The sequence below is a fragment of the Neovison vison genome, chromosome 13 (assembly GCF_020171115.1).
Source record: "Neovison vison isolate M4711 chromosome 13, ASM_NN_V1, whole genome shotgun sequence".
Lineage (NCBI taxonomy): Eukaryota > Metazoa > Chordata > Mammalia > Carnivora > Mustelidae > Neogale > Neogale vison.
The window spans coordinates 33,701,688-33,728,908 of record NC_058103.1 but is presented as its reverse complement, the minus strand read 5'-3'; the positions used below and the strand labels follow the sequence as shown (position 1 = coordinate 33,728,908).

Genomic DNA, 27,221 nt, shown 5'->3' with positions numbered 1-27,221 from the left:
TTCAGGCTAGACAGTCCTCTGGGGCTTGGGAAAGCAGCCAATCATCATTTTTTAAAGCACTATCAAGGAAAAGCCAGAGACCAAGTCTGGAAAGAAAGGCCATACGAGGACAGGTGAAGCTCCACGGTCAGGGGTCCCACGCTCTACACGCAGCATGTCTGGCCTTAGGAGGAGACCCTCCACAGGCCAAAAGCAGCAGAAGGCTTGCTCCTCTTGACCCCCTGGTGGCCACCTCTGTAGCAGCTCAGGCACCAGAAATCCCACTCCTCCCAGAGCCCTGGATGCTCTCCCCAAGGCCACGTGAACCGCTCATGGGCTCTGGACAAAGTCTGCAATCCCAGATGAAGTACAGTTCTCGTGGCACAGAGGTAAAGCCCAAGGCCCAAAGCATCCAGGAGCCTACAGATAAAGGGAGTGTGGGAGGATGTCGTCTCCCCGGTGCTGGGTGTCTGACCTCACTCATTCAGCCCATCTGGGTGGGGCACATATTTCAGAGGCCACATGGCTCTAAGACGGCTCCAGCACAAGGCATGACCTGAAGGGGCCTGGCCCTCCCCGCCTATCCTGGAACTACGGCCCCCGTGACGTGACGGCCCTCGGACACAACACAGGCTCCGAACTGGAACCTCCAGACCAGCGTCCAGACCAAGTCTGGAAAGAAAGGCCATACGAGGACAGGTGAAGCTCCACGGTCAGGGGGTCCCACGCTCTACACACAGCATGTCTGGCCTTAGGAGGAGACCCTCCACAGGCCAAAAGCAGCAGAAGGCTTGCTCCTCTTGACCCCCTGGTGGCCTCCCTCAGGTGCCCCTGAGGCAGGGAGGGCCCGGGATCCCTGGGGAGCCTGTCACATTACTCACTTATCAGACCTCTGAGTGCACAGCTCAGAACAGACATCAGGGTCACTGTCCAGGAGTGTCCCGGGTTAACCTTTGTCCTGGTGCCTGGCTGGGCCTCAGTGCCATTCTCAGCAGTGGCGGCAAGCATCAGCCCCAGGGCTCAGCTGATCCTTGGCTGGTAGGCAGGAGGCTTCCATGTGTCCCTGGGAATAAAAGAGGAGGCGTTCATTACCTTCCACTGCCCCCTGGGCCAGAAGGAAAGGCAGCCTCAAGGCAAACACGACAATTGCCCAGGCTCCCGGCTCAACACCAGGCAGTCATCCCACCGGGGCCACTGGGCCCCTCTCTTGGAAATTACTCCCTCCTCTGTACTGTCCTGTTTGCTCAGGTCTGGTTAATCCAGCAATGACAGCTTGGGGTGCCTCCCAGGCCATTCACACGTGGGGTTGGGACTTAGGGCTTCTTACTCTGCAAGTGAATGTGTGCACATTTGTAAATCTGAGAGGGAGTATAATTTTAGACTCCAGTGCCTTTCTCATTTAGCTTCAAATTACTCTCTCACCTTCGCCCTGCAGTGGCCACATCTGCTCTCAAGGGCGGTCAGGAACCTCCCAGAAGGCCGATATCGGAGGACATTTGTCACAGCATTTGGGGAGTCGAGCACAGCTACACAGAAAAACAAGCACACCAACAAAAGGTGTGCCAGACCCCTCTCCCCACAATCCCACCACCCCAATATTTATTTCACTCTATTTTATCACTATTCTTATTAAAGCCCTTCCCGTGAACATCAATAACCGACTACAAACCGATACAAATCTGACTTTCTGATGCCCCTGGCCACAGACACATTTTTAATATATCCCTGAGATTTGACCATTTGATCAAGATTCTGACTTGAATGTGAAGGTCCTGCAGCTTCTCAGAAAAACCCCTTGGATGCAGCACCATGTGCACAAGCCCAAAGACGGAGCTCAGGTCCCTGAAGCAGGACCCAGCCAGAAACTGGCACCCTCCACCCCCCACACACACACCCTCGCCCCACCCCATGGACAGCCAAGCAGAGTTATCCGAGGGGGCACCACCCAAGCTGGTGCATGCGGCCAGCTTCCTCCCTCCCCCTCCCTCCCCGCACCTCCCAGGTGAGCTGGGGTCACTGGGCCTCTGCTCCCCAGAAGCAGCAGGGGAGCTGAGGAGAAGTGAAGGGGTGGGGATAGGGATCCCCTGGAGGGTGGACACCCCCAAAGCACCCCCTCTGCCCCCGCACTGAGACCAGAGAAGGATGAGAGCGAAGTGCAGCGGGGCAGCTGAGCCCAGTCCTCCCCAGGTCCTCCCTGGCTCCTCCCCAAACAGGAGCCTCGACCTGCCCCACCTGTCCATCCTCCCCACTTCTCCCAGTCTGCCTGGCACATACCCATTACCTCAAGGAAGGGGCTTTAATGGGGCATGTCCGACACCCCCTCTACCCCCAGCACCACCAGGACCTGTGCCTGGGGAGTTCACTCCCACCCACCGGCACTTCCCTTTCCCCAGGGTCCTAAGCGGGCCACATCAGCAAGCACAAGACAAAAGAGAAAGAGAAACCAAAGTCCACATCCTGGCAGCAGAGCCTATTGGTCGCAGCAGTCAGCCCTGGGAACCCGCTGCTGGCTGGTGAGGCCGCTGAGGTCAGAACAGGCTCCTTGCCTCGGCCGGCCTGGCCCTGGACACCTCCTGCTTCCTGGTCTGCAGATTCTTCCGCCAGAGAGTCAGTGGGGCCTGGACAAGGAGACGATGGTCTAACAGGAGTCCCACCTCTGTTGAGAAGTGCACAAGCTGTCCCTGGCCCCCTCTGGTGCTCCCTGGCCCCTGAGAGAGCAGGTCCCTGGTGCAGATGGCATGAGGCTCCTGTGTAGACTGCAGGGCCTGAGCTCAAAGTTTCTGGAGCACAGGAATGTGTGAAGAGCCCTTATAGCAATTAACGTGGGCAGAACTTACACTTTTTCATGCATATCATCCCTCAGGATTCTCCCAAGGCTCCTGCAGGGAGGGCAGGAATCATCATCCCATCCCCCACCCCCCACTTTAGAGATGAAAACACTGACTCTCAGGATATTAAGAGATTAGGCCAAATCTACACCTCTGACTCAAACCCTGGTCCTCGGGCTCCAGAATCCCCCCTCTCCCCACACAGTGTGTCTTCAAGCTGCTTCCCATGTGTCTGCCTGTGTACACCTGTCTTTCATTCCCCAGCATCTACTTAGTCCATTCTGTAAACTGCTTATTTGTAAACATACAGCCTGAGTCCGTCCATCCAGCTTCATCAACGCACCCGGGGGCTCCTCTGAGACCCTGCTCCCTCCTCATTCCTTTGTGATGCCATCCTAAGCCCCCAACTAGTCCATCACGGATGTTCCCGCAGGAGCTTGAACATCCTTGCCCTGAAACATCCTGTCCCATATCAAAGTTATTATTGTCTGTTTGCCCCTCCACACGGTGAATTCAAGACCAGGGAATTTCTTTTGGATGGATGGACAAATCAGCTTGAGAAGGGCCCAGCTAAATTCCTGGGTGATGGCATTATCCAGTGTTATTAACTAAACAAGGATATCTCCCATTCTTCCCTAATTTTTAGGCAACCGTCATGAAAGGGCTGTCTCCCACAAAGGACCATAAATGCTGGCTTACAGGAACAGGGGCATCTCTGAAAATGAGGGAAGAAAGGAGGGCGCTTGCTCTCCTTCTCCCACCTTCAAGAGCCATCGCCTGGACAGCAAGGTGAAGCTAGATGAGTGGGTGCCTTGGGTCTGCGCACCACAGAAGACGTGTCGCCCGAGGAAGCGTCCCAGATGTCCCCGGAGAAAGTGCAGGCTCCTACGTGGGCAAGCGGCCAGGCTCGGCCTCAGGTCAGAGAAAAACAATGCCTATTCTGTTATTTCTACAAATGGTGGTACTCTCAAAAGGCACACTCAGTTTTCATGCGCATAGCATTCATTTCCCAAAGAGGTTTAACCAGCAGCTGCTGGCAGGAAATTCCCTCTGCATCGTTCTCTCCCCTCCCCTATAACTATTTAGGGTAAGCTGGGCTTTCGGGATTGAAGCTCTACGTCTCTGACCAGAACCCATAAACCAAACCTACCCCCAATCTCCGTGCAATCTCCACGGCTTGGAACCTAAGACTGGGGCCAGGAAGTGGCCTGCAAACACCATCCCTTCTTCATTCTCTCTCTCCTCTTCCCCAAATCTCCCCTACCCCCAGGTGCCCACGAAATAAAGAGAAAATGCCCCCAGGACCCACTGGGGAGCTCTCTAATTATTCAAAGTGCCCTTGTTCTTTCCACGAGACCCCGAACCACTGCTCTTAACTTGTCCTGTAGTAAGACCAGCCCTGAACACAACTGGATTTGGCAACTTCCCGAGTTGAGAGACCATGCTAAGGCACGAATGCAAAGGGAATTCCAAATCCCCCCAGGGGAAAGGCCGCATCTGCTCAGCTCCCCTTGGGAAGCAAGGACACCCGGGCCCTTGGCCCTGATTGGAGGAGGGAAGGTCAGGGTGGAGACAGGAGAACAGACAGCCCACACACTCCATTTGACCCCATCCGTCCACGCTCCCTCATTTATCCGTTTTCTTGAAATCTGGGTTTCTCTGCCAGCCGACAATCCACCCCTCTGTCTTCTGTCTCACCTGTGTAGCCTCCTCTCCTCCCTTCCTCCTCCCATCCAGCCCCTCCAATCTTATGCACCTTTCTCAATGTCCCCTTCTGAACAAACCCAGACCATCCATCTCCTTCACCTTGGAGGGTGGTCTCTGGCCCCATGCCCCTTCCTTTCCCTCCCATCCTACCCCCCAGCACTGGGTAGCTGCTGCTTGCTGCCTGGAAGGCTGGACAGCTGCTGGGCTCTCTAATTAGCTGCCTGGCTGCCGTCCCAGAGCAAGGCCCATGTTACAGTAAAGAGCTGCCCCCCTCCCCTCAATAATCCCCTCGCAGATCCCATCAGGCAGCAGCTGAGGGGCCCTGAAATCCCGGTCACATGAGACCAGGAAGGCTCCTCCCGGCAGCTGGGAAGGCACAGACAGCAGCCTCACAGCCTCACCGACTCAGTGACCAGGAATTTATTTATCCAGGCTCTCCCTCTTACCGCCCACGTCCTCTGGGGTGTTGCACAGGTGACCTTTGGAGCAATGCAGACACTGCCCCTTTGTTGCCTTACCAGCGGGGGCAGAAAAAACCCCAGCGGCTCTTTTGGAGGATAAACCTGGGCTCCTGGAACAGCAGGACACCCAGTGCCCTGCTTTTCACAAATCTCTACAGCCAAGCCACCCCAGAGATTTCTAAACAACAGAGCCCTCGTCCAGAGCTAATTTGTTTATTCAAAGTGTTGTGTTTCAGTGGTCAGCAAATGTGCATGGAACACCTGCTGAAGGCCAGGCACCGACCTGAGTGCGAACAAGACAGCTTTCCTGCCCCCGGGAGCCCACCGCCCTCGGGTGGACAGACAATAAAGCATACTGGAATGTCTGACAGCAGGCCACAAAAAAGGGAAAAGGCCCGGTGGGGACAGAGACACTGAACGCTAGAGAGCAAGTCTTACACTTCTCTAAGGAGGTAGCATTTCGGCATAGATCAGAAAGATGCAAAGACGCCTTTCAAAGAGCTTTGGGAAAAGCATTCCAGGCAGAGGAAACAGTACCTAAAAGATCCCAGAAAACAAGTTTGAGGGGTGCCTGGATGGCTCAGCCGGTTAGGTGTCTGACTCTTGATCTCAGCTCAGGCGTTGACTCAGGCTCGTGAGTTCAAGCCCCACACTGGGCTCCGTGTTGGGTACGGAGCCTACTTTATAAAAGAACCAAAAAACAAGTCTGAGAAATAGCAAGGCCAGAGCAGCTAAAGTTAATGTAATTAAGGGGTCAAACATTCCCTGCCCCTGATTGCAAAAGTCATCTGGTTGTCCCTAAGGTGCCAGCTGGGCCAGGGCAAAGTCCCAGCTGCCAAGGGAACATGCCACGACAACTGGAGGCTCCCCCTATGGGCAGAGCTGGAAACTGCAGGCCCAGTCAGTTTTTAGGCACTGCACTTAGAAAGGGAAAGGGAAATCTTTTGACCTGTGGCTTGGAATTTCTGTCCATATCTCATCAAAAGAACTGAAGTGACTTCACTAGGCCTTCTCCAGGTGGTCTCACTTTAACAAGAAAGTCAGTGTTCCTTTTTAACTCCAGCTAGCTTAAGTATCCTGTCATTTGGAATGAAGAAAATCTTAACTAACACAGGTGATTTCCAACCCCCGCCCCTCCGCATCTGGACCTTACCTCTTTGGCATGAGAATCACATCAATGAACACCACCTTCCCACCTTTGCCACCATGCAAACCAGCGGCTCTGCCCTTGCAGACAGTGAGGGGCAGAAGAAGAAAGGTCAGAGGCCTAGCAAGGTGTGTCCGTCTCGGCAGGATGTCTATAGTTTTGGAGGCTCCAAATCTCCCTTCTGGGTCCTGCCCAGACTTTGTTATTTCTCCTCGATTCACATGACCCCTGACAGCCGCCTAGCACATTCTCACTACCTTCTAGAAAGAGGACTGAGAAAACTAAAAGCCAGAAGGGGAGGCCTCAGCCAAGAACAAGTAATACATAACTAGACTGTTTGTCCACAAACCCCAGAACAGCACTGTCCAATTTGATAGACACTAGCTACATGTAGCTATTTAAATTTTAATTTTAGGGGCGCCTGGTGGCTCCGTTGGTTAAGTGTCCGACTCTTGGTCTAAGCTCAGGTCTTGATCTCAGGGTTATGTGTTCAGGCCCCGCGTCTGGCTCCATGCTGGATGTGGAGCCCACTTAAAAAATTTTTTTAAATAAATTTTAATTTATGAAAAATGAATAAAATTAAAAATTCTGTCCCTCGGTTGCACTAGCCACATTTTGAGTTTTTTCTGAAGGGACACCCCTGCCCTCCCTCTCTTTCTCAGGCTCAGGCCTAGTTAACATTGTGAGATGGAGGGGGCAGGGGGACTGTGAACCCTTGTTCCATGAAAGTCTCTGTTTGCTGTCTGATCAGCGACTTACATGACTGACATCCAAGAGCCAGGAGAGGGTTCTTGGTGAATGAGGCCAGCCCCTGTGTCTCTGGTTATAACTCCGTCTAGGGGTGCTATTTGAAGTTTTAAAAGAAGTCCAGACCATTTATTAGGCACCTCCTGTGTGCCAGGCAGCTTCCACACAGACCATCCCATCGATTCCCCTCACAAGTCTGTGAGGCACACATTAACTCAGATTTACTCAGAAGGCAAGGAAAACTCAAAGAAGTTAGACAACAGCTAGAAAATGGGAGGGCCAAGGTTTTTACTAACACTTTTTCTCTTACACCACTCACGAGAGAAGGGAATGTGCAGACAAGAATTAGGGGACTTCATTTACCCATAGCAGCGGGCCACCCACAGTTGTCCTCATGTGGGTGGGGACACCCACAGTGGGTGTTCATGGTGGACAGTCTCACGCGAGCTGCCCCTCCCAGCCTGTTCAAGTCCACCCAGGGCCTTGGGAGAGCTGTCGCCAAGGGTCTGCCCATGAAGGCCCAGTTCCTAAAAGCCATCACATCAAAACCACAGGAAGGCCACACTACAGAGGACAAATCTGAGAAGGGGGTAGGGGTAGAAACCCAGACATGTGGCATTTCTCCTGGGCAAAGGAAGGAGCATGATAAAATGTTGTTATAGAAAGCTACACAAACCCTGATCTTCTTATCTTTGCGTCCCCATGTCCTGGATAAAACATACAGTAGGTACTCAATATCCAAGTGCTGAATAGGGGAAAAGGCAAGGCGCAGGTCCTCCATGAGTGAGGAGGCCTGGCCAAGAGGAGCCTATAGGGCAGAGACGCTGAGGGGAAAGATGGGAACAAGGTGTTCTGAAGGAGCTGTGACGGTCTCGGTCTGCGCTATATGTGATCCAGTCCGAATATCCCTCTCATTTAAGTGATGGCTCGGAGGAAAGGCCCCCAGACGCCAGGCTGGGGAACCGTGGCAGCAGCCAGGCACCTCCACCATGAGCGTAAGCCCAGCAGCCTGGACCCCTGACTCAGCCTCTCGCTGGACAGCTCCATCTACAGCAAAAGCACCGAGGCTTGCAACATGTTCAAAATAGGGCTCCAAACAGCACTTAGGCAAGAGTAATTAAAGGGATGTTATCACAGTCAGTCTCTCATTAGCCACGTAATTAGACTGCTGAAAATAATTAACATTCCTTTTGACAAAAGAAACAGAGGACCCATTACATTCATTAGGACAGCCTCAAACTAGCCTGAGGAAGACTGAGAAGAGAAGCCATCCCCTCCCAGTCCTGTCCAGGACAGAGTCAGCATCTGGTAACCCAGACCTGGTGGTGAGTCCTGCCCTGGCCCAGATGTCCCCAGATGTGTATTACAGACAACAATAACATACTCGCACATATTCAGAGAAAAAGCCCTTGAAGGAAATGCCTATGCCTCCCTCCCCCAAGGCCCCAGAATATGACTGAAGAGACATTTCTCTAGGAAGAATAAATCCATTACAGCACCAGAAAACAAGAAGGAATGGATATGGGTTCCGTGAAGATGGTAAGATGGTGGGACGCCTGGGTGGCGCAGTTGGTTGGATGACTGCCTTGGGCTCAGGGCGTGATCCTGGAGTCCCGGGATCGAGTCCCACATCAGGCTCCCAGCTCCATGGGGAGTCTGCTTCGCTCTCTGACCTTCTCCTCGCTCATGCTCTCTCTCACTGTCTCTCTCAAATAAATAAATAAAATCTTTAAAAAAAAAAAAAAAAAAAGATGGTAAGGTAAAAGGAAATCAACTGATGGAGAAACCACAACCCCCCAAAATAAAACCATGAAAACAAGTAATCACAATAATAATCCTAGTAACAGGCACCCATCCACGGCATATCTATGACAGACACTAGTCTAAGAACTTTGCATGCATGATCTTATGTAACCCTCACAAAAACCTTTGATATACAGATCATCATCCTCACGTTATAAATAAGACCCAGAGTTACCTAGCTTTCCCAAAGTCAGAGTACTGATAAGTGCTGGGTTAGGAGCACCTGACCACACCTGTGCTCAGTCAGGGGAGCAGCTGTGAGGGCTTCAAGTTTGGAGCCAGGTCACCAGCAGGGGTGGGGAACACCAGAAGCCCCGGGCAGCTGGTGATTGGATCTGGAGTAGCCGGGCAAGTGGGCCCCTCCCACCCTCCCACCAGATTTGTGTCCTGGACATGGGGGCAGGGAAGCAAAGGGAACACCTAGGCACCAGTCCCTAGCAGGCACATCCCATCCTCCTGCCCCCAACCAGTGACTGGCCCAGAAGTGGGGTTCCCACTGAAAAACCTCACAATACCAAGAGAGGAACACATAACCATAACTCACTAAACGTTTGACCAAACCAAAACTGCCAAAGAAGCACCAAATTTGAGAACAGAAGTTACAGGTAGAAAACAAAATAAAGTCAAAAGAAGGAAACATTTTTAAAGGTACAATTAATATTCCCTGAGGGATAAGAAGAGCTCCTGAATCCATGAACCAAAACAAGTCTGATACCAGAAGAATGTTAAAGGCCTTACAAGTGAAGGAAATACACCATGGTTGACCAGTTATCTCTGGATGAAAGAACAATCTCATTAAATTTTTTTCTTTATATAGATCTGCTTTTCTTTTCTTTTTTTTTAAATTTTTTTTATTTACTTATTTGACAGAGATCACAAGTAGGCAGAGAGGCAGGCAGAGAGAGAGGAGGAAGGAGGCTCCCCGCTGAGCAGAGAGCCCAATGCGGGACTCGATTCCAGGACCCTGGGATCATGACCCGAGCCGAAGGCAGAGGCTTTAACCCACTGAGCCACCCAGGCACCCTTATAGGTCTGCTTTTCTGAACTTCCTTTATCAAATGCATATTACTTTGAGAACTGGAAAAGTTATTTTTAAAATGTCTGGCACAAGATAGGTGCTCAGTAAGATTCGGTCGCACAGTCAATCCTGCCCGCTGTGCCAACATTTGGCCCTATCCAGGCCAGCCCATAATTTACTGCTCCCCAGTCACACCATCCACGCTCCCATCTCCCTGCCTCTGAGCACACAGCCCCCCTCCTGGAGTGCCCTTATCTCTCCTCTCTGTTTACCTGTTTTGCCTGTTCTTCAGTGCCCACTCAGAGATTACCCTCTTTGAAGAAAGGTCCCTGCATCCCCCCCTAACCCACTCATCCATCTTCCCCAAACTCCTAAGGGCACTTGATTCTCCAGGAACATGGGACAGGTCTGGCTGAGCTGCCCATTGGGGTCATAGTGCTGAGAACAAGTTATCTGCCCTTTACCTTTCAGTGAGTCCAAGTCTAGTCTTCCTACTCTACCGTAGGCTTCTTAAAGACAATGAGAGGGCACGAGCTTTCTTTTTATGCTCTGCTGTAAAGGTGAGAAGATTTTGCAAGAACATGCTTATATGTCAGTTGAGTAAATGACAAATGAGCTGCTCTCCCTAGTGGGAGTAGAAGAGGAAATGATTCTGGAAATTACTCAACAGGGCTGGGCCCACACGGCACCTGGGTGAAGCTCCTGAAATGGACCGCCTGGTTTGGTCCCAGACAGCTGTGAACTCCTACCCCTGGCCTAGGATCCAGAAATACCTGTAAACCCAGAGGGTATGATTGGTAAATCTAGGGGCAAATGTTGATGAGCAGGATATTTATATGGTCTTCAGTTGTCTCCCCACAGATTGCTTCTTAGTAGCGAGGGAAAATTAGTAAACACACAGTGAAGGAATTAGACAACACCTTGGCCAAGAGATCAAACTTAACATCACACATAAAGGGCAGATGTCCGGCCAGTGCCCCCGGACGTGAAACACTGAAAAGGATGCAATGTCACTCATTATAACCCCCTCGGGAGTATATAGCCCAGAGTCTGAACATAAGGCAACACCAGAAAAATCCAAAGAGAAAAACATTCTATTTTTTTTTAAGGGGGAGGACAAGGCTATATTCTTCGAAAATGTCAATGTCCTGAAAGACAAAGACAGGCTCGGGAATGGTTCTAAAGGCAAGGGGACGTGACAACTAAAAGCAGTATGGGGCTGCAGTCTGGACCTCGTACTGGAGAGGGAGAAGCGCCATAAAGGACGATATCGAGTCAGTTGACAAAACTGGAATACTGCCAGCAGATCACATAAAGTATCATATCAATATCGCATAAAATATCATATCCCACCCTTCAGTTTGCTGAAGGTTATATAAAATGGCATTCTTATGCTTAGAAAGTTCGCACTGAAGGGTTTACAAAGAAAGGGCCGTGATGTAGGCAACCTTCTCTTAAGTAGTCCAGAAAAAACTTGAGAGAGAAAAGGAACATAAATGATAAAGCAAAGGAGGTCAAAGGTCAAAAAGACTGAATCTGGTTAGAGTATATGGGTGTTTTGTACTATGCTGACAGCTTTTCTCTAAGTTTGAAGTGACTTCCAGGGCACCTGGGTGGCTCAGTGGGTTGAGCCTCTGCCTTCGGCTCGGGTCATGATCTCAGGGTCCTGGGATTGAGTCCCGCATCGGGCTCTCTGCTCAGCGGAGAGCCTGCTTCCCCCTCTCTCTCTCTGCCTACTTGTGATTTCTCTGTGTGTCAAATAAATAAAATCTTAAAAAAAAAAAAAGAAAGAAAGAAATGACTTCCAAATAAAAAATTTTGAAGAAAAACCACAACAAAAGGGCCCCTTCCACCAGACAGGGTGTGGGGCGTGGGTGGTGCACACAGAGAGGGGGAATCCAGGGAGGACACAAAAACTCTAGCTCCGCCAAAATGTCACGCACAGACATATTTCCTCTCCCAGTTTCAACATCCCCTTGTCTTACTTCTCCACCCATTTACTCCTTCCTCTCCCCAAGATCCCCCATCTTCCAGGAGGCCTCCCTACTACATAGGACTACATAGGACGGATGCAACTTTTGGGTCCATTCTTATCACATGAAGCTAATATCTTCTGGAGATGTTTTGGCATCTTTTTCATCCACAAGCCCACGATAACGAGTCTCGTTATATTTGTTAAGCCACAGCCTTCTAGGTATTATATGACATTTCATCTCCCCCACCCCTCAAATCCTGTGGCTCGTCCTATTCATATGGCTTGACTTTAGGCCTTTATAGGCCCTATTGCTCCCTTGGGAGATCTCACACAGACTTTTCTAGGGTGCATGCCCCATTTCCCACAGCCCACCGCCACCTGACTCTACAGTAAACCTCCCCCCCCACCACCACACACACACACACACACACACACACACGCACGCACGCAGGGGTCCTGTCTGCCACAGCTGGGTGTGGTCACAACGTACAGGTGCCGCAGTCTCTAGAAGCAGCTTTCCTGCAGGTAAAGGGAATCAAGCAAACCATCACACTGTACAAATTCACTTATTAATTCAGAAGACCTTATACACATCTTTCGTGTGCAGACCCCTCAGGGCTAAGGAGGCTGGAATATGAAAACCGAAGCACAAGAGTGCGGCTCATTGTTTTCAAAACACTGGAATTATAAATTCTTGGAAATTCCACTATCAAACGCCGGAAAACAAATGGTAACGGTAACTTTGACTCTCACAGTGCTCTTCACTTAAATGAGCCCTTTTAGGGCGCCTGGATGGCACAGTGGTTGAGCCTCTGCCTTCAGCTCAGGTCATGATCTCAGGCTCCTAGGATCAAGGCCCGAGACGGGCTCTCTGCTCAGCGGGGAGCCTGCTTCCCCCTCTCTCTCTGCCTGCCTCCTGGCCTGCTTGTGATCTCTCTCTGTCAAATAAATAAATAAAATCTTTTAAAAAAATAAAAAATAAATGAGCCCTTTCAAGTTCATCTCATGATTCAGGCATTCATTCACACATTCAATGAACAATTACTCAGGACCTGTGTTGTGCCACCAGGGACACACAAAGGCCACAGAGGTGAAGGCCCCACTTGGGCCACAGGAAGCCACTGTTTTACCTGGCTCTGGATGGCCCGACTGACCTGGACATATGTGCTCATGGTGCCAGCCACAATGGGGCACCAACAAAAATTATTTAAAAGGAGAAAAAATGAGAGAGCATCAGAAAGAAGCTGTTGTGGCTTCAGTGTGCCAATAAATATTGCCATTTATGGAAACATGACTCTATCTTATAACTTAGAATTATATTAATTTATGTTTAATTATTTATGGGACCATAAGTGCATCCGTGCTGACCACCTCGAAAGATCCTGATCTAGCCTGAACAGTAAGCAGAGTCTGCAGTCCTGAATGCTGACAAGAGTCAAGCAGACAACTCAAATCAGTGAAGATGGAAGAGCTCTTCTATTAAGAAAGTAGAACTGAAGGCACCTGGGGGACTCAGTCAGTGAAACTCTAGATTTCAATTCAGGTCCTGAGCTCCGGGCCCTGAGATCAAGCCCCATGTCGGGCTCCTCGCTGAGCACGAAGCCTGCTTAAGATTCTCTCTCCTTCGGGGCACCTGGGTGGCTCAGTGGGTTAAGCCGCTGCCTTCGGCTCAGGTCATGATCTCAGGGTCCTGGGATCGAGCCCCGCATCGGGCTTTCTGCTCAGCAGGGAGCCTGCTTCCCTCTCTCTCTCTCTGCCTGCCTCTCCGTCTACTTGTGATTTCTCTCTGTCAAATAAATAAATAAAATCTTTAAAAAAAAAAAAAAAGATTCTCTCTCCTTCTCCCTCTGCCCCTCCACTCCACCTCGCACTCTGGCTCTCTTAAAAAATAAAATAAAGCACCCAGGACTGACAGGACTTGGCAGGGATTTCTGCGGGGGGAGGGGGCGGGGGTCAAGGGTGATGCTCAGACTTTTGACTTGGGCAAGAACGGCGTTATTCTCTGAAGGAAGAGGGGAAGAGACAACCCACTACGCACTGCCTTTCAGAGGCTCCAGTCTGAGCAGCCCACGGACTCTGGCTGCAGCAGGTCTGGGCCCTCAGCGGATGAAGCAACACAGAACGAGCCTGCTGGGGAGTAGGGGAGAGGAGTGATATCCAGGCTGGCCAAGGACGGGGCTCTGTGAAGGGGCCTGAGCAAGGGCCAACGAGGGAGGACGACTTCCAGGAAAGGACCCCATGAGGGAGGCAGGGGTGGGGACTGTCAGGGACCATGGTCAGCTGCAGAGGCATGTCAGACAGGGGCTGGAGAGATTTTGCCACACTGAGGTCCTGGGGGCCAGTCAGTAAGGAAGGGCGCCCACACAAGCAGGTGACAGAGACAGTGTGTACCAATGATTCTGGAGGATAACGCTTTTGGGAAGTTTGCTTGTAAAGGGACGGAGACAGAAAATCTGCTGGAGAAGCAGAGACGGGGGGGGGTGTCCTTTCTCCCTTCCTCCTTCCTTCTTTCCTAGATCACAGAGACTTCAGGAGGTTGAAATGTTAAGGAAAAAAACACAGAAAGGGAAAGCTTGTCGACAGGAAATGTATTGTGGGGTACACAGGGATGCTCTGGCCGTGGAGGGGAGCACAGTGAGCCCCAATACCAAATGCCAGCAGGACACATGCGTCATCATAACCCCCTTCACAGAGAGAAGAGCCAGGCAGCCGGAGTTAAGGTCATGCAAGTCCTGAGGTGCTAGAGCCTGGACCTGGAACACAGGTCTCCAGTTCCGGGTCCTGGTCCTTCTTCCAGATTTCCAGACTGGTAGCTCTCCACGGGGCTTCCCCGTGGTTGGAGGGAGCCTCTGTCAGCACCACGGTGGATGGGGGTGCTTACAGGTGCTTAGCAGTGGGAACCTGGAATCCCCACAGTGGTCCACAAACAAACTCTCCCATAGGACTTGAGAACATCCCACTATAATATTCACAGAAGTTGGGGCGCCTGGGTGGCTCAGTGGGTTAAGCCGCCGCCTTCGGCTCGGGTCGTGATCTCAGGGTCCTGGGATCGAGTCCCGCATCGGGCTCTCTGCTCAGCAGGGAGCCTGCTTCTTTCTCTCTCACTCTGTCTGCCTCTCCATCTACTTGTGATTTCTCTCTGTCAAATAAATAAATAAAATCTTTAAAAAAAAAAAATTCACAGAAGTGAAAAGCCCACTTATAATCATCTGCATCTAGAACCAAGCTCCCTTTCTGAAATAAATACAGAGGATTTTTGCATGGTTTTAACAGATACTGAATTGCCTGGGAATGTCATCACAGTGCCTTTTGAGGGAATACTGTACCTCCTATTTGTTGGAACTTTACCAAGAGTGGTTGACCATCTGGGAAAATCACGTCAACCTCAGTGGCGCCTCTCCTGGTATCTGAGTCGCCCACACAACACACCTGTATCTGTGGGTATTTGTGGCTGTTACGTTCGCAGTGAGTCTATGTACAGGTTCAAGCATCTGACTTCTTCCTTCTGTTTTCCGTGTAGTCATGCCCAAGCAATTACCTACTAGAATACATGATATTGTATTACAACTAACTTTTCCCCTTATTTCTCTTTGATGTTACAGTTAGGGTATTATACTGATTTTTTTAAACATGTATATAGGTAGGTCCTATCATTTAGGAAATTTATTTATTGCAAACATCTGCTAGATAAAAAGGGGCCACCATTCCACATCATGTGTCCCTAGAATCAAGGGAAACTGCAGTGCCAGGAGGAATCAAGGGGTGAACAGAATTATGGAGGCTTCAAAAGGAACCCTTTCTTCCTTCCATTTCTTCAAAATGGAAGAAATTTAATGGTCTGTTAACAGATATTGCCATGAGGCTTCTGAATGATGGGGGTACAGACGATGTGGTCAGCCTACGGGGCATAAAAAGATTATTCAACTGGGCATCTTGGAAAATTTCATCTCCATGACTAATTTAAATTATACTATATCTGAGCATCTTCTAGCCTGAGGACAATAGGTGAAAGACCACAAGGCATCCATAGGGGTCAGGGAAATGACACATGATTCAACGTCTGGAGGCAAAGATGTGTTTAGAAGAAGTCAAAGAAACTGGTGCCAGGCTTGGTCTGGGGAATGTCTTCTTAATGGATGAGACGATGAGTAAACAGTATGTAAGAGGGTGCTTATGGATATTTATGGAAAATGCTATACTGTGAGGAATCACAGACAGGAATAGGGATAGAGAAGTGATCTCAGAGGACCTCCACTAGGTTAAGAGGCAAGCCAGAAATACTTCGGGCTCAGATTCTGAGAGGAATGGTTATTTAATGGTGGGAGAAAGACGGCCTGAATTCCCGTAAGTACACCCATCACTGCCAAATAGGGACTAAGGACTGAAAAAAAAAATGTGTCTTTCAATCAAGAGGGACTAGCTAACTGATTCATGAGTCTTCCTCACCATCTGAGGATACCAGGGCCTGGAAAGAGAAGAAGGGAGCAGACTTTCAGCTTGGAGTGCCCATGGAAGTTCCAGAAACAAGATGTCTGAGCCTGGCTCTTCTAGAGACATTTGCAACACTATCACCACCTCTCAGTTTCCTCATCAAAAAGATAAATAAAACACAATAGAGGGGTGCCTGGCTGGCTCCGTTGGTAGAGCACATGACCCTTGCTCTCAGGGTCATGAGTTCAAGCCCCACATCAGGTACAGAGATTACTTAAAAACACACACACACACACACACAACGGAACACTTTAGATTCCAACATTGTATAATTTTCTATTTCACAGGAGTATCTGTGGGCGTATATATTTTTTTAATTAATTTATTTCTTTAAACATCAGGTCACATCATATCCTAGAAGGAAGTAGAGGAACCATGCTCACTGTGCTCCAAGGAAACATCCAGATGTAGGAAGTGTCTCCAGGAACCAATTTACAAGTGTCTCTGCAGAACTGATTCATCCAAGGAGCCAACAGGACCCCACAGAACCAACTGAGCTGCAAATACCCAGCACACGGCTCCCACTCTCAGGACACACCAGTTCATCCCAGAAATAGGGATGTGGTAAGAGGAAAGACTAAGGTTCAGAAATCATGCAGGGCCAGGATTAGGTTAAGTGGGTGAGGCAAGAGAGGCACAAACTTTAAGAAGGCACCCAAAACACTCACAAATCAAGACATATGATCTCGTAATGCAATATTTTTAAAAAATCAGGGGCGCCTGGGTGGCTCAGTGGGTTAAAGCCTCTGCCTTCAGCTCAGGTCATGATCCCAGGGTCCTGGGATCGAGCCCCACATCGGGCTCTCTGCTCAGCAGGGAGCCTGCTTTCTCCTCTCTCTCTCTCTGCCTGCCTCTCTGCCTACTTGTGATCTCTGTCAAATAAATAAATAAAATCTTTAAAATATATATATATATATATATATATATATATATATATATTTTTTTTTTTAATCAAATTGGTGGGACGCCTGAGTGGCTCAGTCGGTTAAGTCGCTGCCTTCGGCTCAGGTCACAATCCTAGGTCCTGGGATCAAGTCCTGCACTGGGCTCCTTGCTCGGTGGGGAGCCTGCTTATCTCTCTGCCTCTGCCTGCCACTCTGCCTGCTTGTGCATGCTCTCTCTCTCTCTAACAAATAAATAAATAAAATCTTTTTTTAAAAATCGAATTGGTAAACTAAGGCATGAGCTGTTGTGTTGCAATCAGGGCCGGGATTAGGTCAAGGTTGAGCTGGCAAGGGCAATATGAGACACATTGTTAGAGATGTTAGACACGTCCTGAACCTCTGTGGACAAACACCTCCCAGAACTCCCATCACTTTCCCAAGTTCGGAATTCAGAATTTTTTAGATTTCTTTCTTTTTTAGGAGGTGATGTAGAACACATCCATCCCATGGATTATGTAATCCCCCCAGCAGGGTCTAGACCAAGCACTTCAACACACTAACATTTCTGCAGTCAGACCTGTGAATAGTCACACCCCGCACAGCAGACACAGCTACAGCAGGTATGGCCACTGCGTGAATTAAAGAAAGTTTTTTGGTTTTAGAATGTTTTGGATTTTGACTCTGCCCATCAAGGCACATGGACCTTAAGGCATTACATTAGGTCTCTCAAAGAGAAAAGGCAGCAGGTTGGACCCAAACCTTATGCAGAAAAGAAAACTGCCAAGTCCTTGCTGGCAATCACTCAGAAGTAGGTGAATTATATAAGTTGGTCAAGCTCAGGGCAGACCTAGAGCAGCATTTCCCACCAGTCAGCCGACTAATGGTCCATTTTGTGCATAAAACCTTGTGCAGAGTCATGGGAGGTAGAAGACAGTTAAGACACACAGCTCAACCTCTCAAGAGCTTAGAGGTTTGAGGGGACAAGAAGGTAAACATAAATCACGACATACTGAAGACTGAAGGCAGCTTATCCACACTCACACTTCACAAATGTTGAGACCATTACTGGAGGGGAGTATGGGGGATGAGGAAACGGGTGATGGGGATTAAGGAGGGCACTCCTACGAGCTCTGGGGGTCCTAGATAAGTGATGAATCACTAAATTCTATACCTGTAACTATTATACATTGCGTTCACTAACTGGAATTTAAATAAAAATCTGGAGGAAAAAAATGTTGAAACCGAAGTTTGGCGAGGTCTCGGGTCTTGCATGAGTTAGCAACAGGCAGTTAACTGCACAGAGAGATCAGAATCTGGGCTTGCTAACCGCCCTTCACAGCGCTTTGCAGAAAAGCCCATAATCATTGACAATATAGTAATGAAATTCCAGGAGAAGTAAAAGATCCCAGCTGAAGTGCTTTTGGTTACATACACCTTTACAGCAAAGATGGGTCTGACTTAAAGGACTTTGATTTGGGGAGGGAGAAAAGCAGAGGAGGGCTCTCTGGGCAGGGCAGGGCATGTGCCTGGCAGAGGTGGCAGGCAAGGGGCTGAGGTTCCTGCAAAGGGCACCGAAGGAGCTGCCAGAAAGGCCATGCGTGGCGAGCTTGAAAGCCAGAGTAAAGAACCTACACTTAGGTCCCTGAGGTAGCATCTGCCAACCGTTTGCTTTCTACCTCATGACTTACGGCTGCCCACTGCCCTTGTAGGCAGAGACAGCGTGCCGTGGGCTAAAGGAGCACACTCAGGGCTCAGATTCTTCCCATCTGAATCCCGGCTCTGATGCCAATGGCGTGACCTTGGACAAGCCGCTTGACCTCTCTTTGCTCTCTTTGTAGAATGGAAAAAAACATAAGCATCTCCCCCATGGGGATTAAGTGGAAGAGCATGTTTCTGGGACTGCAGACAGTGCCTGGCATCGTGAGCATTCAATTAAGTGTTAGCCGTTGTTAACCTTTTTATTTAAGTTAAATTTTTAAATAGGTACTGCAGCCTTATCCTGATCATATCTGTGACGTCATGAACTTCTTGTAAGAGTTATTGTTTTGAGGGGCGCCTGGGTGGCTCAGTGGGTTAAAGCCTCTGCCTTCGGCTCAGGTCATGATCCCAGAGTCCTGGGATCGAGCCCCACACGGGGCTCTCTGCTCAGCAGGGAGCCTGCTTCCCCTCCTCTCTCTCTGCCTGTCTCTCTGCCTACTTGTAATCTCTGTCAAATAAATAAATAAAATCTTTTAAAAAAATAAAAAGAGCTATTGTTTTTATACACAGATAGCTAGAGGTTAAATCAAAAGTCCTAACTAGGCACTGAGGATAACAGGTCTGACACTCCCAGGCCCACAAGAGGGGCTTCAACAGGACCGCTCGGGAAACTTGATGTCTGACCCTGCAACTGGGAGGACAAGGGACTGGCGTCTGACCACCACCCGGAGCACCCTAGGTCTCCAGGTGAGAGACACAGGCTGGCCACTGGCTGTCAGAAGAGCTAAGGTGGACGGCTGAGCTGGCAGGGAGTGTTGGGGGCGTTCCTCCTGTATTCCCAGGTTCACTGCACAAAGGATGCATGACCGTGTCCTCTGGCTAATGGGGCCATGTGCAACAGAAGGCTGGGTTGAGACCCAAGCAGGTCTCGTCCAAGAGGGCCACCCAGACAGACTGCAGGACCTTAGCTGGAAGGGACTGGAGGTAAATCACTGGGTTTTAGGGGCTGATGAAAGAACAGTGATCTAGAATAGAGGATAATTTGCTCTCTTCAAGACAATTGGAAGTGAATATCCCAGCAGCTGGTGGGGAGGTGTCTCTGAGGAAGCCATGAACACAGCCACAAGAGAGATTCTGCATCAAAATACCTGCTAGGCCCAGGAAGCTGGAAGCCGGGAGCCACCAGACGCCGGTGCTGACCGAGTGAGCCATTTCCCGTCCCTCCCAGCCCAGTCACAAAGGACTGGACAGATTAAGTATTGAATTCCAGCTATGTTTTGTGACTCAAAGTGACTATAGGACCTTCTACTGCCTAAGAATGACCCAAACCATTATAGCGCCTGAGTTTTCATTCCAGGGGAAGGAAAGAGCGAATCCCACTGAATACGCACAAAGGAACAGTGGAAGACAAAATTAAGTCACTTTCTGAGTACAACCCAATGAGTCTTGTTTCTTTATACTCATTAACTCGTGAAACCTAGCTATTTAAATGAAATGTTTTGTCCCTGTACCAGCAAAGATCATCTCTCACATTCGCAGTGGTATGGTAACCACCCCTGCAAATAATGGGATTAAGGGCAATAAGGAACTAAGAGAAAAAGGAAGGTAGGTGTGGAAAGAAGAGACTGGTTTGGTGGGTTCAGTGGGAATTCACTTGCTCCTCAACCTTGAATATGATGAAATGAAAATTGACCATGTACCAATGGACGGCAGAATCCAAGGGTCCTTGGACAAATGGCTTTGTTCAAAGGGAAATTGAGAAGACCCAAATCCAAGACTCTTCTTCCCGAAGAGCTGTGACTCCCTGAGTTCCTAGGCTGAGCTTCCAGGGGAAGTGAGGGAAGCCAGAGAGACATGTTCTTACTAACACCGAGTCACCCAGAAAGCATCAGTCAAAGCACCCAGGTCCCAGAGCCTCGTGGTGGGGCAGGGGGGAGGGTATCCTGGGTTGAACCATGCCATAGAGTCTGCCAAATCCAAGTGCAGAATGAATGTGAAACATACACCAATACACAACTCCCCTGCTGCCTTCAGTTGGGGACAGTCTGAGATGGGGGGATGTGAAGTTGAGGTTTCAAGACAAGAGAAAGGCATGCCCCTCACCAGTTATGAGCCGGTGAATCCAGGGTAAACATGCGGCCTCCCAGCTGCCCCACTTCAGCAGTCGAAGCAGGAATGACCTAACCCAGGTCCCCTTCAGAAGAAGGGACTTGCTCCTCCTCGGATTTTGTCCCTTAATTTGGCTTCTTTCTCCTTCAACTCTACCTCTGTTCTCCCAGCTCTAACTTCCTCCAATTCTAGACCTCAGCTGAATTATTCCCTGAGAAAGGATCAAACTGTCCAGACTCTGTTGGATCAGCCAGCACTATTGCTGGAGAATATTCCAGAATATTCCAGAATCTCTTTTGCAGCATTCTCATTTTACGTATAAGGAAATGAAAGACCAAAGCACGCATGTCATGTGGCCAGAGTCCCTGAGCCAAGAGAACCCAAATCCCCCTGCCCTCCAGAATGAGGCTCCATGACACACCATCACACTAACTCTCAGAGTGGGGTGCGCTTACCTCCCCAGGCCACCACCTTCACCTCCATTCCTCTTCCACAAACACCTCAAAATGGTAGAAGAGCCTTAGCATTAACTTGCCTGGAACAAATAAGGACGAAAATGATAAGAATCAATTCAGTGAACCAGCTGGTCACTTTGAAGGGAGTATTCGGTGGCCACAAAGACTTTCTCAGAAGAACAGGACAGTCCGATGCTTTCTACCCTTTCCAGAGTGTACCTGGGACCCCAGAGTCAGAATCAGGTCTCCACAGCTGGACTCTTAACAGTGAGCAGGGAAAGGCCCCCAAACTGGGTTAGAGGATGAGGTCTGGCGTTAAGGATCGGCAAAGATAAGCCATTATGACTCGTGGCAGTAGGGTGACAGAAAGAAAAATGCGGCCCAGAGTCTGTTCAGCGAGAGACAAATTTTGGCATCAAAATGAAATGGGGTTTATGAGACACATTCCTATGCCAAGCAGAGAGTCTGGTTCCCCTTATAGTAACTCCCAGGCCATCTGGTCTCCTTCCTCAGTGCAGGGTACCAACCTCTCTCTCCTTCCCGAACATTCACTGGGATGTTGTTTTTCAAATAAGGATCTGTACTTCCATCTCCTTTTAACTAGCTCCACACCTTTAAACAGTCCACATCAGCTCTCCTTCTATCTTACTGAAACTATCACGTTTAACTTCTCCTCAACTCTTGTTTCATCCCCTGATCCAAGGTTATAGAACATAAAAGAATCAGACAGATCCCAGTTCAAATCCCAGTTTGGACACTTGCTAGTCATGTGCCATGTGCCATCATATTATCTTTCAGGGCCTCGGTTTTTCCAGCTACGAGATGGGGATAATTAATAGTAGCTACCTCAACATTGCTGTGAGAGAAAGATTACGTATGTCAAGTGATTAGTCCAATGCCCGGTATACAGTAAGTCTTTAATAAATGGTGGCTGTCACTACTATCATTGTTATGATCATTGAAACCAGCCAAAGCTCCATTTGTGAAATTAAGGCTCCGAGGGCTGAAATCGGTTGCCCAAGTTCACACAGGTCAGTAAGGGAGGGATCCAAGATTTCCTGATTCTGGAAGTCTTTGCCAACTGTCGGCTCCTGCACAAATGGCGTCATTGCCCAATGACCTAAAAATCTGAATATCTGGTCACATCCAGGTACCACACCTGATAATTTAACCAGCACTCACCACGTGCTAGAAACTGCAGGTTCTATGGAAGCTTTAAGTCTTCTAAGGTCCATGTAAGAAAGTCATCCCCTTGTTTATAGCAGGCAAAAACACAGTTACAAAACAAAAATCTGGAGCTTTTAAAATCTTAAAAAAAAAAAAAAAAAATCTGGAGCTTCTCCTTGTGTTACCCAGTGCTGACCACAGCTCCTTTTAGAAGGAGCTGAAAGTAAGACCAGGACCCTGGCTGCCTTGCTCCCAGTTTTCAAAAGGCTTTTGGGATTGGGAGTGAGAGGGAGGGGGAACCTAGAAATTGGAATGGGATGTGGCCAAGGACGGCTATAAAAAAGAAGACAGGGTTTGGCAGTAGGCTAAAAATAGGTCCCCACCACCGCTCCAAAGCACATCGATTATTGTCTCTAAGGTGGGCTTCTCGCTGCCCCCGGGGCCCGGCCTCCACCGCCTGTGCAGGCACTGAAGCCATGGAGCCCAGGAAGCACATTTTATCTCGAAGCATGAATCACCCTTCACAAGTCCAGAAAAGAATCCTCTCTTTGTGGCTCTTCAGTCTCCTTCTTGGCTGGCATCCCTACATCCTCAGGGCTGGTATCAAGGCCTTAATGAAAACTCCGGGTGAGTGACACTTCTGATGGAAACGGACCATTCCAGAAACTCATGTGATGGGGTGCGTCTTAAGAACTGAAAGGAAACAGTGAATGAATGAACCGGCTAGAAAGTATTCACCACTCAAGCTCAACTGCGGAAGCAATCAGAAATGGCTAATCCAGTGTGTTCTAAAGGCGGGGCTTCTGAAGCAGTAAGGAATAGCCGAAAAATGCTCTTAGATTATGCACTCCCCCTCCTCCCCACATCTATTAGATCTCCCTACATGAGGTTAGGATTTGACAATGCAAGTCTTTCTTTTTTAACTGTTATGCTTCTAAAAGATGGAGCAGCGGGAAGGAGCAACCTGAGACCCAAGTCTTATCCGTGTAGATTGTTGGCCCTAACTTCTACAGTACCAGTCACATTGGGGCCAAGGATATCAAGCTCTCTGTTGGGGAGCCAGCACAGTAGAGGATAATGGGCCGCTGGACGTTCAGAAACAGAAATTGGCAATGACTTTGGTTACTCTTCACATTGCCAACAGGACTGTGACCAACCCCAAAGATAGAAGCACCAACATCAGAGGAGGGTAGAAAGTTATCTTTCAGAACCTTCCTTTGAAGGAGCAGGGGACCAATACCACTCTGTGACCTCCACCCCACTAAATTTATATATAGGGGGATTGATGTTAAAATGAACACTGAGGACAGCCTTGGGTGGAGGAGAGTGGGGGGCCACACCTTCCGGATGGGTGTGAGCCCAGGCGAGGGAGCAGGCCCTCCTTTTTACCTGGGCATGAGACCTGACTGATTCAGCTGCAGCTCTGTCTAGGGATGTGAGTTGCAGAGATGCAAACCACTTCCTTTTCCTAAAATCACAGCAGCGTGAACTATCCCACAGTGCAGAGTCTGAGACACAGGGACAACGGACACCAAACACACTGGTTCCTAAACTCCATTGGTGCATCCTCGCCTTATTAGGGACTTCTCTAGTACTTGTCTCAAACACGGTGAAGTCACAGGAAAGGAATACTTGCCTCCCACAGACATTCACACATGCCACTGCCACTGGCCTCACTCTCAGTGTGACTCAGTTTCCCTGCAAGGAACCCACAGCCAAAGCGCTGCCTCCTAGCCCATCACCAGAAATCTGTTTACACCTCACTTTTCAAATTCAAAGCCCCTGACTTCTGAGGTGGATTGGTAGATCAAACAGAAGACCTGGCCAGAAGCGCCGTATTTCTTCCCGACATCCCTTCTAACATTGCTTGCCACAAAGGAAGCTGAGAGTTCGCCAAGTCAGAAATTATCCACAACTTAAGAGGAATGTTCCTGCAATAAAAGAAGAAAAGAAAAAAAAAGAGAAAAAAAAAACCCAAACCACCTTGTCTATAACTTAGGGGTGAGGGGAGGAAGTAAAAGGGAGAGTAAAGGGATAAAAAGTTGAAAATGGCCAGGCTATGCCAGGAGGAGGGGAGTTAGGTTTCCCTTCCCTCAAGGACAGCCAGATCTGATATGGCCTCTGATAAGACCAAACGGCTTCGCTTTACCGCCCAGGTCTCAACTTGTAACATCAGAGTCCCCGACATCAACAGAGACCCTTCTCAGAGCTTGGAAGGTGATTGTTGCTGGTGTCCAGGCTGGACCCTGTCTATGGGGGAAAATCTTCCTCGGAAGGAGCCCTAGGATGTTGGGAGTACGGAGGCAGACAGAAAAACGCTTGCAGCCTGTGCGCTGCACCAAGTGTCTTCCAATTAAAAACCACACTGAAAACTAGTGCTGAGCCTTCCCTCTCACAAAAGCTGTAATTTAGCCCTTTCTTGCAAAATGACACCTTCCCCTTTAGAAACAATATATAAATCTGATACAAGTGAAATAAACACTGTAAGTTTCCCTAACTCCTTTAACACTTTTCAAGGACCCAAGGCTCTTAAATCACTTTACAAAGGTAAAACTTTATGCCTTGTTGCTTTAAGAGAGGGAGTCGGGGGAGTATAGTTTCCCCATCTTACTGTCCCTACATCTGAGGAACTGTCCGGAACAGACCTGCTCTCACTACCAGGGGAGGGAAGGTCAGGCCTCCATATCCTTACTCTCAGTTCTGAGTAAACAGTTTGTGATTAACCCAGTGAGGGGCTAAGCAGAAAATCAACCCCACCCATTTAGAAAGGAAAGATCCCTACAAGGTGGGTAGGGGTGATCTCCAGCCCAGCACCTGCCCCTGACTTCAGCCACAAGTTCCAAAGCCGCACATGTACGACTCAGGGGACTCCATTTTCTCCTGCCACCCCTTACTGGTCCTGGAACCTCCCTTACTCCAGTGCCTTTGAGTGGCCAAAGTCGACATTATATCAGCTTGTCATCCGGCCTCCAAGGACCTGTTGTCTCCCAGCTACCCCTCTCTGTCCCCAAATACAAAGCCTTGGAGTGGAAGGCCAAACCTCATCCCAGCCCACCCCCACCATGTCTCCAGAGCAACATGGCCTACCCCTGGCCCAACCACTGGTATCATTAGCCCATTCACAGCACCAGGCAAGAGAGGCACCCAGCAGTCCGGCTCCCCACCATCCTCAGTGGCTTCTGTCTCCCCAAGGCGAGCAGAGGTAGTCCTGCTCTGCAACCAGGGGAAAACCTAACTCTCAAGAGGCTGTCCTTTCTAAGAGGAAGAAATGCAGTGGACAGTCCCGCCACAGAATGGAAGCCAGTGGTCACATGCGAGTGGGCTTAGGGAGGGAGACACCAGCCACCTGGATCCCATCCCCATTAGGCAAGCCATTCATCCCTAATCTTTCCTCTTCTTCCTGGTTAGAGCCGAGTGAGACAACTAGGTGGTACGAAGTGTAAAGGCCAGAGTCACAGCTCCTTTGTTATTCCGCGCTGAGAGCACAGAATTGGTGAGCAGAGCCCCCAAGGTTACACTGGTACAGCTCCCTGGGGTTGTGATCCCTTTCTCCAGGGAGGGTTAGAAGAGGCATCAGAACAACCCAGCACCCTAAGCTCAGTACCTGAGGCAACCAAACATACCCCCGAGAAAACCCTGGAGAAAGTCCCAGGAAGGAAGAAAAGGGGGTCAGCTTCTGCCTGGCGCTGAAAGAGGGAAAAGAAGATACCTGGGAAAGAGGCCAATGTCTCCCTGTCCTTGCCATGAACAGGGCTCTAACGGTCCCGGTCTCAAACCTGCCTCTCCCACCGAGAACCTCGAAACAGAGAGGGCAAATGGAGATCTGACGACCAGGCGGCTGCGCCGGGCACCAAGGCACTGACTCGGAGAAGGGAGGACACCCAGGTGTTCAGTCCACCATCACCCAGTTTTCCCATGCACCTGGGGAGAAGGCAGCAGGGTCATCTTGGCACGGTTCCATCCCCTACAGGAAAGTCCTCAGCCTCAAACTCAGAAGGGTCGGTGTTCCTCACTCCCATGCCCTGCCTCCCTAGCTCCCACTGAAACTGGCGCCCCCCTCGGCGCTCCCAAGGCGGCCTCAGAGGTGCTCCCCGCCCGGAGGAAGGGGGGGATGTCAACCTTCCGGGCCGGAGATCCCCGCTGGCCCCTTCCCACCCCGCCGTACCTCCCCGATACCCCTTTGTCTCAAGCGGGGAAAGTTGCCAACGTGCACCCCTTCCCCAACACGCCCCCTTGTGCGCCCATCCCCCGCAGGGAAGCCAAGCCCGGGCGCACCTTCTAATCTGCGGCTCGGGCTCCAGCCCGGGCAGCCGCTTCGAAACCGAAAGCAAAGAGGAAGAGGGACCGGGCAGCACCCCCAGCCCGGCCGCCCCGTCTTCCCCATCACCGCACCATTCCCGGGCCCCCCGCACTCGGCGCTGCCCGCCCCGCGCGGCCACCTCCACGAGCGGCGAAAAGGCCTCTCCGCCGGCATCAGGGGCACCTACCGGTGCGGAGCCGAGGCAGCGGGCAAGGGCAGGGCCGCGCCGGCCGCCCGCCGGGTGCAGGTGCGGCCAGGAGCGCCGTCTCCCCGGCTGGCTCCCGCTCCTCCTCCCGCGCCGGGACTCGGGGCGCTCTCCTGCGCCGCCTGCTCCCCGCCCCCACGCCCGGAGCTCCGGCTCCCCCCGCGTCGAGTTGCCTGCCGTGCCTCCCCCACGCCGCCGGCCCTTCCGCGCCGCGCCTAGTCCCGCATTGTGTGTCGGCGCCCGCCGC

The 27,221-nt window shown here is 50.1% G+C and overlaps 1 protein-coding gene across 9 annotated transcripts in view; it reads right to left on the bottom strand.

Moving 5' to 3' along the window:
• TMEM229B (transmembrane protein 229B) overlaps positions 1 to 27,221 on the bottom strand; it is a 40,752-nt gene that overhangs the window by 13,404 nt on the left and 127 nt on the right. For 4 of the 9 annotated variants that reach the window (XM_044230761.1, XM_044230753.1, XM_044230754.1 and 1 more), the window contains exons 1-2: positions 26,957 to 27,053; positions 861 to 1,042 (exon numbers count right to left, since the gene is read on the bottom strand). Coding sequence is in view for 1 of the 9 variants with exons in the window: in XM_044230764.1 (XP_044086699.1) it covers positions 861 to 987 (127 nt within the window). In the remaining 8 variants the exon portion in view is untranslated. Of the gene's footprint in view, positions 1 to 860; positions 1,043 to 1,401; positions 1,632 to 2,260; positions 2,397 to 6,128; positions 6,207 to 10,154; positions 10,215 to 26,956; positions 27,054 to 27,221 lie in introns of those variants that run through there. The other 5 variants (XM_044230759.1, XM_044230760.1, XM_044230758.1 and 2 more) reach the window with 5 other exon arrangements.